This window comes from Balaenoptera acutorostrata, chromosome 5 (assembly GCF_949987535.1).
Source record: "Balaenoptera acutorostrata chromosome 5, mBalAcu1.1, whole genome shotgun sequence".
Taxonomy (NCBI): domain Eukaryota; kingdom Metazoa; phylum Chordata; class Mammalia; order Artiodactyla; family Balaenopteridae; genus Balaenoptera; species Balaenoptera acutorostrata.
Window position 1 is genome coordinate 91,857,839 of NC_080068.1, and position 22,163 is coordinate 91,880,001.

The 22,163-nt window shown below is 38.0% G+C and overlaps 1 protein-coding gene across 1 annotated transcript in view; it reads right to left on the bottom strand.

Annotated features, from left to right (window-relative positions):
• Positions 1-1,573: 1,573 nt before the first annotated feature.
• ANAPC4 (anaphase promoting complex subunit 4) overlaps positions 1,574-22,163 on the bottom strand; it is a 41,642-nt gene continuing 21,052 nt past the window's right edge. The window contains exons 18-29 of the mRNA XM_057547207.1: positions 20,271-20,317; positions 11,712-11,768; positions 11,321-11,377; positions 9,374-9,467; positions 5,973-6,070; positions 5,346-5,407; positions 5,225-5,263; positions 5,027-5,128; positions 4,142-4,216; positions 3,039-3,212; positions 2,276-2,399; positions 1,574-1,909 (exon numbers count right to left, since the gene is read on the bottom strand). Of these exons, the coding sequence (XP_057403190.1) occupies positions 1,682-1,909; positions 2,276-2,399; positions 3,039-3,212; positions 4,142-4,216; positions 5,027-5,128; positions 5,225-5,263; positions 5,346-5,407; positions 5,973-6,070; positions 9,374-9,467; positions 11,321-11,377; positions 11,712-11,768; positions 20,271-20,317 (1,157 nt within the window). The 3' untranslated portion in view covers positions 1,574-1,681. The remainder of the gene's footprint in view (positions 1,910-2,275; positions 2,400-3,038; positions 3,213-4,141; positions 4,217-5,026; positions 5,129-5,224; positions 5,264-5,345; positions 5,408-5,972; positions 6,071-9,373; positions 9,468-11,320; positions 11,378-11,711; positions 11,769-20,270; positions 20,318-22,163) is intronic.

A 22,163-nucleotide genomic window follows, 5' to 3' on the forward strand; every position in this document is an offset into this window, starting at 1 on the left:
GAACTGGCTGCTTATTTTGAGACTGTAATTCATTCTAAGAACAATCTGTAATTATTTGTCCCTAAAATCCATCAAAGTTATTTAAATGTTATGTGGTATATCTGTGCAACGCATTCACCCTAATTTGCTCCACATACCTACAACCTGTACTTTCTCTGTAATGTCATCTGACAGTTCACCTTTCTTGCTGACAGAAGTTAATTCAAGGCATTCTGCACTATGCCATCAACACTGACCAACCATTAACAAACATTTATGTAAACTGTATATTAATCGTATTTAAGGACTGTTAAGTGCAAGGCTGACGGCTAGCATGGTCGGTTTTCTGAAGAGAGTTCTTATCTCCAAGCTTATGCACACAACAGTGGATTCTCTTCAGTTTTCCCTTCGAAACCAACAAAGATCAGTCCAACTGAGGTACCTCGAGAATCTTAAGTGTGACATACCTAAAATCAAAGTACAACAGATCCCTATTAAAGAAACAGACAAATGACACAGCAATCTTGCAGTTACCCACTTACCTGGTTATAGTATATGTTGCTGCCTAAAGATATTTAAAGCTTTCAAAAGTGATTCTTTTACTTCCCAGTGAACTGATATTAGAATTCACATAGGACTTCCCTGGTGGCGCAGTGGTTAGGAATCCGCCTGCCAATGCGGACATGGGTTCGAGCCCTGGTCCAGGAAGATCCCACATGCCACGGAGCAACTAAGGCTGTGCGCCACAACTACTGAAGCCTGCACACCTAGAGCCCGTGCTCTGCAACAAGAGAAGCCACCACAATGAGAAGTCTGCACTCCACAACGAAGAGTAGCCCCCGCTTGCCGCAACTAGAGAAAGCCCACGCACAGCAACGAAGACCCAACACAGACAAAAAAAAAAAAAAAGAATTCATATATGAAATGGAAACTTTGAAAGTCACATGACAGTACCATTCTACTTTAGGAATGAGCATTAGGAAATCAACAAGCGCTCATTTGCACTAATGCTAAATTATGTTTAGCTGATCCCTATTTCTCATGTTCCCAAGGAACCAACCACACAGCCAGCCACATATGTCCTTGACCAATTCTAAACAGAGGAAAAATACACTTCTAAACACTGGTGATTCAAAGAATTCAGAGCTCAAATAAAGTAACAGTGAGAAAAGATAATCATGCAGGTGTCAAGCAATGTTTTTGCTATTTAAATCATAAAGATAGTACCCATCTCTTGGCTTATTTAGGATTACAGTAAATCAGTATAAATACATAATTTTGAAAGCATTCTGGAGATCTAAAATGAACTAGAAGAGGAAGATGGAAAAACAGGAATAAATGTTGTCTGCGTTTTAAAAATACTAAATGCATCAAAACTTCCAGTGATGAATGACTAAACGTAATTTCTTCCTGACACAGGAATGATTCCTGATACCTACCTTTTGACAGAAAAGACTAAACTCTTTCCTCACATTCAATTTATATTTTCTTTAACACTAGTTCTGCACACAGTATTAAAAAGAAATCTTGGTGAAAAGAAAATCTATCACAGTGGCTACACCACTAAAAGAAGATGACGCAGAATAAAAAAAAATAAAATTTACTGTTTATTTCACAAAGAAAATTAAGTGGTCCAACACATCTTCGATCATCATCTGTGTCCTTTCTGACAAGAGAACATACAAAATAATGGCAAGCTAGATCATGAGTCTAGCTCAGGGTCAAGTTTTTCTACTTTAATGACCATCTCTGGAGCTAAAGCAGCAGTGCCAGCTTGCTGGTTCTCTGCTTCCGACTCAGACAATACTTCTTCCTTTATTTTTACAGGCTTATTACTGGCCTCCTCCTCTTCATCTGAAGACTCATCAAGCTCCCATTCATCGTCTATGTCCATTTCAAATACTCTCACATGACGGAGATTCGAGCTTAACTAAAGAAAAGGCCAAATAAAGAACTTTTAAAATGGCTTAACTAATACATTATGTATAAAAAATTAGAAATCAGAAATCTGAAAAAAGTGGTTTTATAGGAAAGTTATTTTCCCATCAATTTACAACAAAATCCCTAAACTCAGCTTTCATTTTGTATAAAAGGATCTCCACATACAATTTCAAGATTACTAAAATCTAAAATTGTTATTAATTACTTAGTAAGCTTTCTCAGAACAAGAGAACTAAAGAGCTAAGGCCACTACATGCTCATAATCAATAAAAGCTTGACATCACTAAATGTCTGCACTGAGAGGACTGACAGATCCTGTTGCTTCTGTTACTCTTTGCAACAATTTAATACTTACCACACAGGACACTTTGCGAAAACCATTCCCAGCAACATACTGTGCTTTCATACTTTCCAGTAATCTCCAGTGCTTCTCAAAGTGCATGGTACGGGTGGGAATAGCGCTACGCTGCTCATCTAGCCTAGAGAGGGAAGAAAACCAACCCAGGAGTGAAATGGGGCTGTTCCCCCTGGTTTACTAGGGGTGGTATCAGGGTTTGATTTCTACCAATATTCCCATTTCCAATATAATTCTACCAGCTACTGTATAAAAAAGCTGTGATACTATATTCTATGAAAAAACTGCATTTCCAAATAGGCAGAATACCTTTCTAAGGCAGAAACCTTAGTAAGGTTTTTGATTCACTTTCAAGGTAAGCAAATGGACTCATTTTAAAAATTAGAGATCTGCTTATTTAAATCTCAATCTAAAGCCATCTCTTGGAACTGACCTTGAACCTCTATGTGGCTACTGAGGTCCTAATTCTGAAAGGAAAATACTAAAGGCAAATCTAAAATAATTCTACTACAAACTGGGGGTCATGCTATCCTTGAAAACAGAAGTTCCATTCTCCACACCAAATAATTCCCCACCTTGTTCCAGCAAATAATTCTTGACAGAAGAGCTGTTGAAGCCAGTATTTTTTCAGTAAAAAAATAGGAGCATTTCTGCTCAGCTGACTTTATTTATCTATCATACCTAAAGAACCAGAATGTACAATATACATTAAAAAAACATTTAAATGTTCTATCAGAAAGACAATCTTACTAATGTAAGTTACCTTGTAGAGTAAGACCCAGTGAATTGATATTCTGCAGAATCTTCACTGTTATACACTAAAGACAACGGCAACTGGACCAAGAGTCTATCTCTTCCTTCACGTCCTACAGTGTCTTTAAGAACTACTGTGACAGTTTCATCATCATAAAACTGTGCATCTAAACAACTGTAGGTGCTAGAATTAAAATAAGTTTTGTTATATCAAAGATGTTATCATGACTGAGAAAATACTGTATATATAACATTATACTGGTACCAAGCAGAAAACTGACAATGAAAATATCAAGTGACATTCTATACAGTAACATTTAAAATATATCATTAGTTTACACTAAAGTCACAGTTACCTGCTGTACTGATTACTCACAAATATAACTAGGCCCTGAAAATAGATAATCATGAAAAAAAAAAACCTGTGAACTTGGTTCACAGCTCCAGAAAACTCTTGACATCAATGGTCAGGCCTTAAGCCTGTGGAGATTCCATGAATGACACCATGTATATACATATGTGTGTGTGTGTGTGTGTGTGTGTGTGTATATATACATATATACATATATATAATAAACAGAGTTAACTAGAATGAAAAGTAAAAATAAGATTTACATATGAAAAGACACAACTTCAAAGACATTATCATAAAGAACTTCGTTTATGTAAGGAAAAGAGTAAGAAAAAGGTTGGTTTAGGATTAGTGTCAGTTCTTTCTCTTGCAAAAGCCTCCGGATGACATCAAGTATTCTTACCCTTTGTGCCCTAAGAAAACCCCACCCCAGTGAGAAGGACACCACCTCACACCCCTGCTGGTCATAAGAAGACCTTCAGCCATGTGCCCCTGGAACCACATTACTTTCTTAGTGGACAAAGAGCTCAGAAGTATTAACTGTAGGAAAGCACACTATAAAAATTCCTGCAGGCCAGTAAGCTTCCTTTCACTGTAAGTCAAATCATCCTCTAAGTATAAAATACATAACCAACCCAGCCCCGTAAGTTGCAAATGACGAAGGCCTTCTAAGAATATCATCACTGTAACTGAGTCTAACCATATTCCTATAATTGTATTTATTCTATATACATCTCACTCAAACAAGATTCAAGATTTACCTTCTTCTCACTTTTTCAGTTGTGGCATATGTGAAGCTCCCAAATTTAATAGCAATTAGTCCATTACTTACAGATCTTCAAGAAAGAAAGGGGGTGGGGGAAGAGACTTTGTAGAACAACTTGGATAGGCAATAATCTATATATGCTTGAAAGAACATGATTGTTAGTACATTTACCTAATCACCAAACCCCAGACCAAAATACTATTACACTCACTCTAGAATACTGATAACTGATTTAAACCCCTGACAGATAAAACTAACATCAAAATTACAACTTAGTTTAAAATCTTATAGTCACCAAAGTAGCAAGATTCCTTATAAAATAAGGATGTTTGGGACAACCAAATTATTTCTCTCGGGCTACATCTTGGTTTCAAAAAATTTCCCTCAGGTTTAGATTTAAAATCATTTAAGATCCTAGTGACATTCTGAATATTATTTATTTTTCAAAACTTTTATTTGCATTCTCAAAAGAAGTCTCTATATGCAAGGCTTCTTGTTTAATGAAAGGCATACTTAACCTGAGGTAAAAATCCTTTCTATAAGGATGCCAAAATATAATTTTGAACTTCCACAAGTTGATGAGATATAATCCTGACTATTCTGTTATATTTTTCCTAACCCTAAAAATATCCTACACGTAACAGCTATATACCAATACAAAATTAAATAATCTAGAATTAAAAGGGATCATATAGCTTCCTAATTTGGCATTACCACCTTAAAAATGTGAAAACAAAGACCAGAACAGTTAAGTTAGCAAGCCTGAAGTCATAAGGCAGCTTAACTAAAACCTGAAATGTACGGAAGGGAAGCGGTATGTTTTATGATTAAAAATAATAAAATCTTATCTCCTTGGTTCAAACTTCAGATTAATACTTACTGGGAAATATCAGTATGTCTCCTTAAGATGCACATTTTATAAAGTGAATCTTCTAAAATAGTAAAAAGAAGATAATGCAGATTTGAGGTTTTATTATTCCACCTAAGGAAAAAAATTAATGTCAAAATATGATTATTTAGCTACCAATGCATAGAACAAAACTGTATTATTCACATGAGATAGGGGAGAGACACTTACAGAAAAGGGAATTTGAACAATCTACGTGTGGAGTCCTCACTAAAACAAAAGAAAAAAAAAAAGTAAGAAAAATTTTAATTGGCTGCTGAATTATACCACCCAAAAAGGTAAATAGAATTACCTTCTAGCATCTGTATATAATGGAATACATATTGCTTGATTCATTGATTTTCCAATCACATCCTAAATAAGATTTAAAAATATAATTAAAGCATGTACATACACAAAAATAAATACTCACAGAAAGTGACTGATCGTCACTGTTTAAGTCTAGTGCAAAATCATCTATATCACCAACCTTCATGCAAGAAACTTTAATGACAGTCATGACAGTAAGGAAGAGAGAAAGTTCTGAGCTGAAAAGGACCCTGGAGATAAGTGATGGCAGGTTAGAAACCACCTCTTCTAGTCTCATAGCATCAATCATCCATCATTCGGTAGTTAAGACACATCAGCTCTGTAACTAAGACCTTTTATAATAAGTTTGTTCTGGGCACAAATAAAATACTAAAGCACGTCAACACGTTCAATAACCATGTATTTATTTTTTAATTTATGTAAGAAAGCAACAATAAGAGGAAATATTAGAGTGAACCATATGAAACTGCCATTTTTGTTAGTCAAAAATAGTTGAATATCAGCATTTTGATATGGTTCATCTTAATAACTACGATCATTTACATAAGTGAGCCACATATTGCGGATATTCTTGCTCCTACACAAAAACAAGCGTTTCTTTCAAACTTACTGCTGGCTTTTGCAAGCACTGATCAATAACATTCTCCATCCGCCTTTTCACAAAATGCAATGATTTTCGAGGATAATAAGGAAACAGCAAAGGACTTTCTGGTTTGAAACAAAAACAAAAAATAAAAAGCTGTAACAAACTAGATAACTAGGAGAAACTAATCTACTGCTAGAGCCAGCCCACACAGCTTATCTGACGCTGGAATTCTCCCTGGCCACTTCATTACGCCTTGGCACGAGCTCACTAGAAATGACCGTGGCCTCCTGCCTTGCACCATCCCCTGCTGTCAGTCCACGGAAAGCCACCACACTCACTACAAGCTGAGTCCTTGAAGCTTGTTATTCTATATTTTATTTTTCCCACCAAAATCCAACAGTATGCTTCTGCTGGCTATAAGAAGAAAGGGGTGATTTGGGAACCATAAGACATACAATGAAATAAGTTCATTTTTCTCTCTTCTTCACCACCATGGTATAACAACAGCACTTGTTTTGGAAGAGTGTGATAGTGAAAACAAAAACAGGAGACAAGAAACTGGTGCTATGAAAATAAGCTCTTTACTTTAGAAAAGACTACTTTATCAGTAGAAAGTAATATGTAATTTGTCATTTAGTGACACCAAGTATGCTAGGTTCTTTTTATACCTGTTGTTTCTATTGTTTACAATAGCTGTATATATTAAGCATCATACTCTTTATTTTACTGATTAAAAAAAAAAATGAGGCTTAGGAGGTGTAGGCAATTGCCCAGTGTGAGAATGACTAGGAAGCTAGACCTCTCAATCAAACCCAGGTCCAACTCCCAAGCCCACCCTCTTCCACTGTGCTCTGCAGGCCTCCCTCACAGCACCTCATGTCCCAGCTATGCTGGATAAAAGGAGCTTTAATCGTGTTAACATTTTAAGCTCCCAACAGGTGACAGATGCTGTGGTATCAGAGAGATATATGGTCTTTGTCCCCAGTTCCTGGCCCAGAGCTCCTTAAAACTCTTGGAATTTCCTGAGTGATAAGGATGACAGGAGCATACTCTGTTTTAATGAGGCCCTGAGATAGCTTCAGGATGGGGGCTGGTCTCCATAAAGACCAAGCCTTGATTAGAAGCTTGGAACTTTCAGCCCCTTCCTCAGCCTGCGGGTAGGGGAGAGAAGCTAGCGTGAGTCCCGTCACCAATGGCCCCTAACCCCTACATAATGAAAACTCCATACAGCCCCTAAACGGCAGAGCAGAGGGCCTCTGGGTCGATGCATGCATTAAGGTGCTGGGAGGGCAGCGCGCCTGGAGAGGGGATGGAAGCTGCACGCCCCTCCCCATACCTTGCCCCGTGCATCTCTTCCACTTGGCTATTCCAGAGTTGTATCCTTTATAATAAACCGGTAGATGTAAGTTAAGTGTTTCTGAGTTTTGTGAGCCATTTTAGCAAATTATTAAAACTGAAGTATGGGAACCCCCAACTTTGTAGCCAAGTGGAACAGAAATGTGGGTAACCTGGGGACCCAGTACTTGTGACTGAACTCTGAAGTGGGGGCAGTCTTGTGGGACTAAGCCCTAACCCTGTGGGGTCTGGTGGTAACTCTGCAGAGTTAGTGTCAGAATCGAACTGTAGGACACCCAGTTGGTGTCAGAATTGGTCTCAGGAGGGAAAAAAGCCTCTCATTTTGGTGTCACAAGTGTCTTGAGTAAAAACAGCTCGGATGCATACTGCCTGCTTATATGCTACGTGCCAGGCACTATCCTAAGTGCTTCATCTAGATTAATTTGTTTAATCTTCCCAACAGCTTTTTGAGGGAGGCGCTCCGATCATCCTCACTTTACAGAAGAGAAAACTGGGGCACAAAGAGGTCAGGCAACGTGCCCTCAGCTACACACCAGGGAGTGGCAGAGCAGGACTTCAGCCCGGGCAGCCCAGCTTCCAGCACACCGACCTTTACCCACGTAACAACACCAACTCTCTCACATCCCCTGGGAAGCTACGTGTGCTAAGCATTTAGCACTTGATTTTTGCAAAGTGCTAGGAAGAAGTTTCATTAAAGGTTTCTTAATAGCTCCATAATGACAGTCGGTATTACTTCATACTAGACTAAGAAACTGGGAGATTAATGAGCTTGTCCAAAGTCACATACTAGCAAACTCTTAAGCGTTTAAGAGATGGAGTTAATCTGAAGTTAAACATGAGACCTGTAACTAAGATTATGCCTTTCTATTCAGCCATAGAAGATGTGGGGAGAAAAAAGGGTAGAACCTGTTTTTAGCCCGAAGTCCCCAGGATGGATATTAGCCCAACAGTGAGAGGGTCCAGGTGCCACCCCTGCTGGTACACTGCCATCAGCCCTCCCCAGGCATCCTTCCTTACTCCTTGGACAACCTGATTAAATATGGTAAATGAGCTGAGTCAGCTGTACTTTTATTTCTCCTCCATTCAATAGCTAACTTACATCAATATATCTCTCTCAATTGATCTTAAGACTCTCAAGCAATGTAAAATACGTCCTGCTCTGAAAAAGAATTTGGGCTTGTAGGGTTAAATCAAGCAGTAAGCAAAGTTCTGGGCCTGAGATTTCTCTGCCTCCCCCCACTCACTCACTCACTCAGATACACAGCAACCACACAGAGCAGAGGTCACTACTGAGTCCAGTTAAAAACTCAGGCTCTCAAGTTAGCAGAATCCTAGCTCTATCGCTTACCACCTTGTATCATCTTGGGGCCTTCTCTAACCTTCAGTTTCCTCACTAGTAAAATGAAGATAACAAGTACCTACCTCATAGGTTCTTGTGAAGATTAAAGGAGGTAATACATGTATGTGGCTATTACCCTGAGGATCTAAGAAATAGCTAAACTGTGGTCAGATTATTCTTTGAGAAAGCAAAGAAACAGATGCTTTAAAAATCTTTTCATCTAAAATGGAGACGTTTCGACATATTTAATGGTTGCTATTTTGTGTTGCATTCCCAGTAATGTTGGCTAAATAAAGTTTTACCAAATCAACATCCTAGAGAATGAAAGGCATAACAAGTAAATTAAAAAAAAAAATACAACCTCAGAAGAATACAGTGATGCATCATTATAGGAGTTAAAAGCATTATATGCTCTTAAAAGCTACTGGCAAAATAGACTTCTCTAACTAATAGGCTCTACAGTTTTCTTCCCAATACCCTATTTTTTATACATATTTTTTGTAACAGACAATACTTAAGCAATCTTACTACATCACAGTTAATATCAGAGTGTTTCTGAACATGGTAATGTCATACACTGTTATTATTTTACTGTTCCTCTAATCAAATAAAATGGACACAAAAGATAAATCTAAAGAACTTAGATAAGTATTCAGCAAGTACACTTGCTGATGTACTGGTCTCAAATAAATATAAACATGGCCAAAATCCATGTTGGTTCATGAAATACCTTTAAGGTGGCTGCTGTTTTGAAGAAAGTCATACCACTGGTTCCCTTCTGTGTTAGGGGGTGACACAAGGTCATCATCTTCGTCTTTCAAGTACTAGAAGTACAGAATTAGAAATTTAAGTTTTGTAAACCAAAGCATTAGGCTCCGAAATTGTTTATATTTAACACTATTCTACGTATTTTGTTTTACTGCCAAGTCCTCTGAAAGTGCATTATTCTGTGAGATGACCAAAATTTGCTAAATGCCAAGCAACTGAACTGCAAACATTAGAATGCTGTAGATTTAGAGACTATTGAGTTTAAATTTCATGTTCTATTTTCAGGAAGCACATTTTAAACTTACATATGTCAGTTTATAAATTAATTTGAAAAGTATCAACTGTCAGTCTAATCTATGGCAGCAGTTCTCAAAGCGTGATCCATGCAACTCTGAGAGTCTTCAAGATGCTTTCAGAGATGCATGAGGTCATTACTATTTTTATAATAGTATCAATATATTATTTGCCCTTTTCACTGTAATGACATCTGCCCTGATAGTCAAAAGCACAGGTGGAGAAAACTGCTGGCACTGTCACCAAGAATCAAAGTACTGGCCCCAAACCATACTAGCAGTCACTATATTCCTTTTTGCCACATACAGTTTCACTAATCTCTAATGAGGCTATTAAAATGATTAATTTCATTAAATCTCAACAAAATCTTTTTAATATTCTGAGTGACTGAATTGGGAAGTATGAATAAAGCACTTTTGCTGCATACCAAAGTATGACAGCTATCATGAGGGAAAGCATTTATGAAAATGTAGTTGTGAGTCAGGCCAGGCACTTCTTTGTTATTAATGGAATTCCATTTTCACTCAAAAGAATGACTGGCAGACAAACTATGATTATTCATTCTTGGGTGTTTGGCAGATATGTTCTTGAAAATAAAGAAAGTGATCCTGTCACTTTAAGCAAAACAACTGACAGTATTTATTACCAATGATAAAATTTAAACATTCAAGCAAAACTTAAAATTTTGGAAAAACCTGTATCTGCCACTATGTGTTTGACAACCTCACAGTAGTTAAACATTGTCTGATGAGATTGGTAATGACATTAACAAAATCTGACTTTTGGATACTGTATGAAGAAAGGCGTCAGCATATGGAAGATTGCTGTAATTCAGCGAATCAGTATTTTCCAAATGACCAATACATGATACGGCAAAATCACATGCACAGTGTAAAAGATCCATCCAAAGTGCAAGGTAGATGAATGAATTTTAATGAATCAGAATATGAAAAGTCCACTGATGCAATTTAGATTCCATACTGAAACTAACCTAAGATACTACCACTTGTCAGGATCTGGTGTAGTATCAAAGAATATTCACAGTTATCTAAAAAGCTATTAAAATACTTTACCCTTTCCAACTACACACCTGTGTGAAACCAGGCTTTCTTAACCAAAACAACACATCACAATAGATCAAATGCAGAAGCAGATATGAGAATATAGCTGCCTTGTCTTAAGCCAGACATTAAGGAGATTTGCAAACATATAAAACAATGCCATTCTTCACTTAATTTTGTTTTGTGAAGTATAGTTACTTTTCGTTAAAAATATTTATATTAACATGTAATGGAAAGTGGGTTTGTTCTTTTTAAATGAATTAAGAGATAAATAATTCTTTATTCTGTTTAATTTCTAATACCCAATAATATCTACTACTGATAGATACAGTGCACATAAAAGCTCTCTGGAGTCTTCAATAATTTTAAGAATGTAAAAGGGTTCTGAGACGAAAAAGTTTAAAGCTACCCTTTGGTGATTTTACTAAAAGGAAAGGGTTACTATATAATTTGGCATTATAGTACTTTCAAAAAGTTTTGTATAATAAAGACTAACACTGCTAAAGTTTTAAAAATAAAAAAATTAGTAACTAGATTCAATCCAGAGCCCATACCTGACCAACTCTTTCAACGTTAAAATATTTTCCTTTTCGATTATAAAGATCTGGAGCCTAGAAAGAATAAATATAGTTTAATTCTTAAGTCAACTCACTAAAGAAAAAAAAAAATCTTATATATTTAAACCAAAAACTCTATTGTTTAAGAAAGCTGTTGGTGGCAGTTACTCTTTTATATATAGTAACACACACATACAAACAAAAGTTCAATTTATATGCTTTATATTTAATAAATAAGTACTGCCATTAATTAGCTCAATAGTTTAAAAAGCATACATAATTGCTTAGAACTTCAATTAAACTGGATTAAATTTGATTACTTCTTACCATTATCCCAGTTTATTGTGATTATTTTTTAAAAAGCACTATAGAAATACCAATTTCCTACCTCATTGAAATGTTCAGTAAGAAATTCAGCAACAAATGTGATGTCTTTTTGAGTCATCTATCAAAACCAAAAGGAACAAAAAGAAAACAAATTTAGATAAGAGAAAGCTTGCCAATTAAATTCTATGTAATAATAAATGTGACTTTTTTACTATCTACTAAAAGTTATGGGACAAATAAGCAAAGTTCCTTCAAAGAAAATGTCAACAGAAATTCAGGAGATTATGCAACTCTGAAAATATGAAATCCTAGGGCTCTGAGAAGCACGTAATTAAATATTTTAAACACATTTTCCAATCAGCGACGCCAATAGCTACAGAACTCTTTATGGCCTAAGGCTGTTTGTTATTTTATGCCTTATGCTAAGACTACGTGTGTAGAGTCCCTCCTTTGGGAGTGAGGGACTGTCAGTCCAGATAAATAACCTCAATGTGAGTTAAGGGCTGCAACCCAAGAGCGCTTCAGTGTTGGCCCTCTGCTTCTTTCAATGACCCTGCCTTCTCCCTATCCCGGTTCTTCAGCCCTCAAAAACTTACACATTGAGGGCTCTCCCAACAACTAACATATTATATTTCCCCAAATAAAGCTAAGAGTGATGTCAGAGAAACAGCTAAGGTGAACGTCTCTGGTTTGCAAGGCCAGTCATCCACAGCACAAAAGATCTACTTCGTATAAAAGCTGTGATCTTTTACTCATCTGGGCCACCAAAGCTAATCTTAATGCTCTCCATTTTTTCAGACTCAAAATTACCTAATCTATCTGAATCAGACAGTTTGGGCAGGGGTGAGGATGAGCGAGCTACAGGAACCAAGTGGGAATTTTGCCTTATTCTGTAAGATTTTTCTAGAAGAAGGTTCCTACTTGTCACAATTGCTTAGAGTCAGAAAGAAACTGGTGTTTGCCAGACCTCAACATAGGTACTAATACCTAAGTACTAGCTTTCCAAGGAAAATAAAAATGCATTTAACATTTTAGGAAGTTAAAGTAAGGAATCCAAACACCCTATGTTATATAGATTATAAAATCTTATACAAACATGAAAACAATAAACTTAGACAGCCATAATAAAGGTATTCTGTGAGATAAAAAAAATATCAAACACGCAAATTTAAAAAAAAAGGCTTACTAGGATCTGTCTTGTGTCTACAGCCTAACATCTTGTTAACTAATAACTGCATAAGACTACCAAGATGACCAGCAAAGCTGAGCTCAACCAGGGCAATATTAACATACTAGGAGTGGGGCGGAGTCAAGATGGCAGACTAGGAGGATGCAGAATTTCTGTCTCTGCACAACTAGGGCACCTACCAGGCACAGTGGGGGACCATGGACACCTAAGGGGACGGGAGGAACCCCCAGCAACCAGGTAGGATGTGGGGCGTGGGGGGAGTGAGGGGCATGAGAAGTGGAGTTAGGATGGCACTGGTGCCCGAGGGGCGGCTGGGGGAGGGGAAGGGATCCTATGCCCGAAGGGGGAAATTGTGGGACCACTGAGAGGACAGAGGATCAAAAGGGAGCATGGCCAGTTTTCCCCTGCCCACTTGGGCACCCGGGAACCTGCTGAGATCCCAGGCCTGATCCTCTGCCCACCGAGGCCCCCTCCAGCCGTGGGTCCTGAGGGAGCAGGAGGGAGGGAAGGGGGAGCAAAAGTAAAGGCCAGACCTATGGGAACGGCATCTCTGAGGAGTTCCTACAGCCAGAGGGACCCACCCATCGTTAGGGGTCCAGTGGGGATGGGGGAGACCGTTGGTGGGAGGGCGTGGAGGAACTGAAGGGAATGTGGCCAGCACTTTCCCTGTCCACTTAGGCACCGGGGAGCCTGTTGGGCTCCCGGGCCTAATCCTCTGCCCTCAGAGCCTCCCTCCTGCCATGCAGAACACAAGCTCCGCCCCTACACCCCCACCGAGGGCCCCACCTCCACACTCGGAGACCCCCTCTGAGACCCCCTCCAACTGTGCTGGGCCTAAACCCCACCCACACACCACCACCCAGGGCCCCACCTCCAAACTCTGGAGCTCCACAGTCAGAAGGCCCTCCTTTGCAGACGCTGCCTCTCCCCTTCCCGGCGCAGATCCTAAGCAGAGGCCCCGCCCCAGGCTCAAACGTCACCCCCCACCCCACCTAGGCTCCGCCCGACCTTAAACTCCACTCCTGCCTAAGTTCCGTCCCCCAAAGCCAAAGCTTTTTTTTTTTTTCTTTTTTCCTCTTTTAGACTGGGGTTCTGTTTTACCTTGTCAATTCATTTATATATATATTTTTTCTAATAAATCTTTTACTTTTCTAATTTTATTTTATTCTTTATACTTTGTTATTGTTCTGCTGCTTTTGGCTTGTTCCCTCCCCCCCCCCCTTTTTTTCTGTTGTGGTTTTATTTTACCTTGTTGCAGTTGTTTCAATTATACTTTTATTTTTCCTAATATATTTTTTAGCTTTCTAATTTTATTTTGCTTTCTATTCCTTGTTATTATATTGCTCCTTGTTTTATTTTTGTTTTTTTTTGTCATGCCACACGGCTTGCGGGATCTTGGTTCCCAGGCCAGAGGTCGGGCCCGAGCTCCAAGTCCAAACTGCTGGACTAACAGAACCTCAGACCCCAGGGAATATTAATCAGAATGAGGTCTCCCAGAGGTCCTCATCTCAGCACCAAGAGCTGGCTCTATCCAACTGCCTGCAAACTCTAGTGCTGGAGGCCTCAGGCCAAACATCCAGTAAGACAGGAATAGAGCCCCACCCATGAAAAAAAACAACAAAAAAAGAAACGACAAAAACATATGTTACAGACGAAGGAGCAAGGTAAAAACCTACAAGACCAAACAAATGAAGATGAAATAGGCAACCTACCTGAAAAAGAATTCAGACCAATGATAGTAAAGCTAATCCAAAATCTCAGAAACAGAATGGAAAAAATACAACATTCAACAAGGATCTAGAAGAACTAAACAGCAAACAAACAGTGATGAACAACACAATAACTGAAATTAAAAATAGCAGAATAACTGAGGCAGAAGAACGGACACATGAGCTGGAAGATAAAATGGTGGAAATAACTGCCAGGGAGCAGAATAAAGAAAAAAGAATGAAAAGAATTGAGGACAGTCTCAGAGACCTCTGGGACAACATTAGACACACCAACATTTGAATTATAGGGGTCCCAGAAGAAGAAGAGAAAAGAAAAGGGTCTGAGAAAATATTTGAAAAGATTATAGTCAAAAACTTCCCTAACGTGGGTATGGAAATAGTCAATCAAGTCCAGGAAGTGCAGAGAGTCCCATACAGGATAAACCCAAAGAGAAACATGCCGAGACACATGTTAATCAAACTATCAAAAATTAAATACAAAGAAAAAATATTAAAAGCAGCAAAGGAAAAGCAACAAATAACATACAAGGGAATCCCCACAAGGTTAATAGCTGATTTTTCAGCAGAAACTCTGCAAGCCCGAAGGGAGTGGCAGGGCATATTTAAAGTGATGAAAAGGAAAAAACCTACAAACAAGATTACTCTACCCAGCAACGATCTCATTCAGATTCGATGGAGAAATCAAAAGCTTTACCAACAAGCAAAAGCTATGAGAACTCATCACCACCAAACCAGCTTTACAACAAATGCTAAAGGAACTTCTCTAAGCGGGAAACACAAGAGAAAAAAAAAACCTACAAAAAAATCCTCAAATCAATTAAGAAAATGGTAATAGGAACATACATATCGATAATCAACCTTGAATCTAAATGGATTAAATGCTCCAACCAAAAGACACAGACTGACTGAATGGATACAAAAACAAGACTCTTATATATGCTGTCTACAAGAGACCCACTTCAGACCTAGGGACACATACAGACTGAAAGTGAGGGGATGGAAAATGGTATTCCATGCAAATGGAAATCATAAGAAAGGTGGAGCAGCAATACTCATATCAGATAAAATAGACTTTAAAATAAAGACTGTTACAAGAGATAAGGAATGACACTACATAATGATCAGGGGATCAATCCAAGAAGAAAACATAACAATTTTAAATATTTCCGCACCCAACACAGGAGCACCTCAACACATAAGGCAAATGCTAACAGCCATAAAAGCAGAAATCGACAGTAACACAATAATAGTGGGGGACTTTAACACCCCACTTACACCAATAGACAGATCAGCCAGACAGAAAATAAATAAGGAAACACAAGCTTTAAATGAAACAAGAGACCAGATAGACTTAATTGATATTTTTAGGACATTCCACCAGAAAGCAGAAGAATACACTTTCTTCTCAAGTGCACACAGAACGTTCTCCAGAATAGATCACATTTTGGGTCACAAATCAAACCTTGGAAAATTTAAGAAAACTGAAATCATATCAAGCATCTTTTCCAACCACACACTATGAGATTAGAAATGAATTACAGGAAAAAAACAGTAAAAAACACAAATACTTGGAGGCTAAACAGTGTGCTGCTAAATAACCAAGAGATCACTGAACAAACCAAAGAAGAGATCAAAAAATACCTAGAAACAAATGACAATGAAAACACAACGACCCAGAAACTAGGGGATGCAGCAAAAGCAGTTCTAAGAGGGAAGTTCATAGCTATTCAAGCTCACCTCAAGAAACATCTCAAATAAACAATCTAACCTTACACCTAAAGCAACTACAAAAAGAACAAACAAAACCCAAAATTAGTAGAAGGAAAGAAATCATAAATCAGAGCAGATATAAATGAAATAGAAACAAAAAAAAACAATAGCAAAGATCAAGAAAACTAAAAGAACATTCTTTGAGAAGATAAACAAAATTGATAAACCTTTAGCCAGACTCATCAAGAAAAAAAGGGAGAGGACACAAATCAATAAAATTAGAAATGAAAAAGGAGAGATTACAATTGACACAGCAGAAATACAAAAGATCATTAAGAGACTACTACAAGCAACTATATGCCAATAAAATAGACAACCTGAAAGAAATGGACAAATTCTTGGAAAAGTACAACCTTCCAAGATTGAACCAGGAAGAATTAGAAGATATGAAGAGACCAATCACAGGCAATGAAATTGAAACTGTAACTGAAAATCTTCCAACCAACAAAAGTCCAGGACCAGACGGCTTCACAGGTGAATTCTATCAAACATTTAGAGAAGAGTTAACACCTATCCTTCTCAAACTCTTCCAAAAAATTGCAGAGGGAGGCACACTCCCAAACTCGCTATGAGGCTACCATCACCCTGATACCAAAACCAGACAAGGATATCACAAAAATAGAAAATTATAGACCAATATCACTGATGAACATAGACACAAAAATCTTGAACAAAATACTAGCAGACAGAATCCAACAGCACATTAAAAGGATCATACACCATGATCAAGTGCGATTTATCCCAGGGATGCAAGGATTCTTCAATATACACAAATCAATCAATGTGATACACCACATTAACAAATTAAGGAATAAAAACCATATGATCATCTCAATAGATGCAGAAAAAGCTTTCTACAAAATTCAACACCTATTTATGATAAAAACTCTCCAGAAAATGGGCATAGAGGGAACCTACCTCAACATAATAAAGGCCATATATGACAACCCACAGCAAGCATCATACTCAATTGTGAAAAACTGAAAGCATTTCCACTAGGATCAGGAACAAGACAAGGATGTCCACTCTTGCCACTCTTATTCAACGTAGTTTTGGAAGTCCTAGCCACAGCAATCAGAGAAGAGAAAGAAATAAGAGGGGGACTTCCCTGGGTGGCACAGTGGTTAAGAATCCGCTTGCCAATGCAGGGGATACGGGTTCAATCCCTGGTCCGGGAAGATCCCACATGCCATGGAGCAGCTAAACCCATGTGCTGCAACTACTGAGCTTGCGCTCTGGAGCCCACGAGCCACAATTACTGAGCCCACGTGCCACAACTACTGAAGCCCGTGCACCTAGAGCCCGTGCTCGGCAGCAAGAGAAGCCACCGCAATGAGAAGCCCACGCACCGCAACGAAGAGGAGCCCCTGCTCCCCGCAACTAAAGAAAGCCCGCATGCAGCAATGAAGCCCCAACACAGCCAAAATAAATAAATAAATAAATTTATACCAAAAAAAAAGGGAATAAATAAGAGGAATACAAACTGGAAAAGAAGAAGTAAAACTGTCATTATTTGCCAATGACATGACACTATACATAGAAAATCCTAAAGATGCCACCAGAAAACTACTAGAACTAATCAATGAATTTGGTAAGGTTGCAGGATACAAAATTAATGCACAGAAATCTCTGGCATTCCTATATACTAACAATGAAAAATCAGAAAGAGAAATTAAGGAAACACTCCCATTTACCATCACAACACAAAGAATAAAATACCTAGGAAGAAACCTACCTAAGAAAGCAAAAGCCCTGTACTCAGAAAACTATAAAACACTGTTGAAAGAAATCAAAGATAACATAAGCAGATGGAGCGATATACCATGCTCCTGGATTGGAAGAATCAATATTGTGAAAATGACTATACTACCCAAAGCAATCTACAGGTTCAGTGCAATCCCTATCAAATTACCAATGGCATTTTTCACAGAACTAGAACAAGAAATTTTACAATTTATATGGAAACAAAAAAGACCCCGAATAGCCAAAGCAATCTTGAGAAAGAAAAACAGAGTTGGAGGAATCAGGCTACCTGACTTCAGACTATACTACAAAGCTACAGTAAGCAAGACAGTATGGTACTGGCATAAAAACAGAAATACAGATGAATTGAACAAGATAGAAAGCCCAGGGCTTCCCTGGTGGCGCAGTGGTTGGGAGTCCGCCTGCCGATGCAGGGGACACGGGTTCGAGCCCTGGTCTGGGAGGATCCCACATGCCGCGGAGCAACTAGGCCTGTGAGCCACAACTACTGAGCCTGCGCGTCTGGAGCCTGTGCTCCACAACAGGAGAGGCCACGATAGTGAGAGGCCCGCGCACCGCGATGAAGAGTGGTCCCCGCTCGCCGCGACTAGAGAAAGCCCTCGCACAGAAACGAAGACCCAACACAGCCATAAATAAATACATAAATAAATAAATAAATAAATAAATAATTTAAAAAAAAAAAAAGATAGAAAGCCCAGAGATAAACCCACGCACATATGGTCACCTTATCTTTGATAAAGGAGGCAAGAATATACAATGGAGAAAAGACAGCCTCTTCAATAAGTGGTGCTGGGAAAACTGGACAGCTACATGTAAAAGAATGAAATTAGAACACTCCCTAACACCATACACAAAAATAAACTCAGAATGGATAAAGACCTAAATGTAAGGCCAGACACTATAGCACTCTTAGAGGAAAACATAGGCAGAACACTCTATGACATAAATCACAGCAAGATCCTTTTTGACCCACCTCCTAGAGTAAGGGAAATAAAAACAAAAATAAACAAATGGGACCTAATGAACTTAAAAGCTTTTGCACAGCAAGGGAAACCATAAACAAGATGAAAAGACAACCCTCAGAATGGGAGAAAATATTTGCAAATGAAGCAACTGACAAAGGATTGATCTCCAAAATATACAAGCAGCTCAATATCAAAAAAACAAACAACCCAATCCAAAAATGGGCAGAAGACCTAAACAGACATTTCTCCAAAGAAGATATACAGATTGCCAACAAACACATGAAAGAATGCTCAACATCACCAATCATTAGAGAAATGCAAATCAAAACTACAATGAGGTATCACCTCACACCAGTCAGAATGGCCATCATCAAAACCTCTACAAACAATAAATGATGGAGAGGGTGTGGAGAAAAGGGAACCCTCCTACACTGTTGGTGGGAATGTAAATTGACACAGCCACTAAGGAGAACAGTATGGAGGTTCCTTAAAAAACTAAAAACAGAACTACCGTATGACCCAACAATCCCACTACTGGGCATACACCCTGAGAAAACCATAATTCAAAAAGAGTCATGTACCACAATGTTCACTGCAGCACTAGTTACAATAGCCAGGACATGGAAGCAACCTAAGTGTCCATTGACAGATGAATGGATAAAGAAGATGTGGCACATATATACAATGGAATATTACTCAGCCATAGAAAGAAATAAAATTGAACTATTTGTAGTGAGGTGGATGGACCCAGAATCTGTCATCCAGAGTGAAGTAAGTCAGAAAGAGAAAAACAAATACCGTACGCTAACGCATATATATGGCATTTTAAAAAGTGGTGCTGATGAACCCAGTGGCAGGACAGGAATAAAGACGCAGACATAGAGAACAGACTTGAGGGCATGGGGGAAAGGGGAAGCTGGGATGCAGTGAGAGAGTAGCACTGATGCATATACACTACCAAATGTAAAACAGATAGCTAGCGGGAAGCTGCTGCCTAGCACAGGGAGATCAGCTCAGTGTTTTGTGACCACCTAGAGGGGTGGGATAGGGAGGGTGGGAGGGAGGCTCAAGGGGGAGGGGATATGGGGATACATGTATACATATAGCTGATTCAGTTTGTTGTACAGTAGAAACTAACACAACAATTGTAAAGCATTTATACTCCAATAAAGATGTGGAAAAAAAATACTACTATATACTACCTTATTCAGCTCAGGAAGTACGTGGTCTTCTGTCATTCTCAACATTGCTGGAAATATAAATTTTAAAACTATCTTTAAAGGGAAACTGCAAACATAATTTTAATTATAGATGCATGTCAAAAACTAAATGTATTTCACTGGACTACATTTTCCATTTTCAACAGCTTCTTGTCTCCAAGGAAACCTTATTTTTCTTCGAAGAACTAAAAGATGAAGAATTTAAATTTGATTTATATTTTCAGGTTCAAAATGGTTGGTATAGCAATCCTAAACTATTATTTTTCATTTTCTCCTTCAATTCAACCCACTGCCACTCCAGACAAACAAACCTAACTGCTGCCTTGAGCTAAGACTACGTGTGCAGGTATTCCTCCTAACTCGGTGATGTTTCTTCTCTTAAAATGTGCAAGCAATTCTTTCCTCCAAAAGTCTTAGAATACCAAAAAGATGTGTTTCTTTCCCTTGGGCTTTTTTGCTACATGAAGATATTTCCACTAAGACTTATGTGTGTAAACACACACTTACATGTGTGTATATATATATTTATATACTTTCTTTAATATTGTGGTTGGTTCTTTTTGTCTTTTCATAGGGGTGTCTTTATCAATACCGTGTTTTCTATACATATTACATCCACCTAAGTCAAGAAGTATGCTGCATGTGCTTCTGCATAGTGTTTGAATATGCTTCTTATGTTTGGTTGGGAAAAAGCATGTTGGACATTATTCTGCAAATATGGATTATTTTAAGAAACTGTTTTTAATTAATTCAAACTTCTAAATTATCTGAAAAACCAGCCATAATCTAGGTTCCACTCATTCATTTATCCATCCAAAAATTAATTATTGAGTGTAATATAGGTACTAGGGATACAGCAGTATAAAAGAAGTCCCTGCCTTCATGGAGACTGCATTTTACACAAGAGCAAACCAAGGTTAGAGTGCTAACTAGTGGCAGCACCCAGTTACAGTTAGGTCTCCAGTTCTCCAATCCAGTGTGCTTTTGCTCTAATGACAAGGACTGAGCAGTAATTCATTTATCTTCTAATGCAGCTTCTTATTACAGTTAGGACAGGCAATAAGAATATAAACTGCCTAATTACTCCAATAATTATCAGTAAAACCAAGCTACTACTTCTGTAAAAGAAAGTCACTTCTAAGGTTTCGTTTAATTTTAACATTGTAGTTTATTCTAATTAACTCTGATATTAAACAGGCTGGCCTGATAAACACTCTGGCTCCCCATTCTGGCTAGTGTTGGTATGGTTTTGAGAAAAATCTAAGAATTTTAAATGTCAACATCTACAGATCGCTTTCATTTTTTTATTGAAAGCAATTATACTAGGCTAACAAATATGAAAAGTCTGTTTTAAAAATATGAGAATTAAAGATCTGGGCATTTGTTTCAAGGATATTAGCACATTACAGGTATTTTACTTTCTATTTGACTCTTTAGAATTTTAACAAATATGGGATAAATTCCACTTACGACTAAATTTTGCATACGTTGGAGGGAAATGTATGCTAAATTATTTCAAAGATATTAATAGAGGTCACAAAAATAGCAGTACAAATGGACCTAAATAAAATACGCATATCCTGTAGAGTGAGCATTAAAACATTTAATATCAAGTCAGTAACTATTTGTTAATTACCTACAAATGCAAAGATACTGTGGAGACAAAAAGAAAGGCCACAAGTGGTCTGCATTCTATTTAGCTAGGGCATCATTGGCCAATAGAAGAGATAATGGAAATGTTCTAGTTCTGTGCTGTCCAACATGGTAGCCACTAACCACATGGGCTCCTGAGCACTTAAAATGTGGCAAGCATGACTAAGGGACTGCGTTTATAATTCTACATAATTTCAACTAATTGAAACAGCCATATGTGAC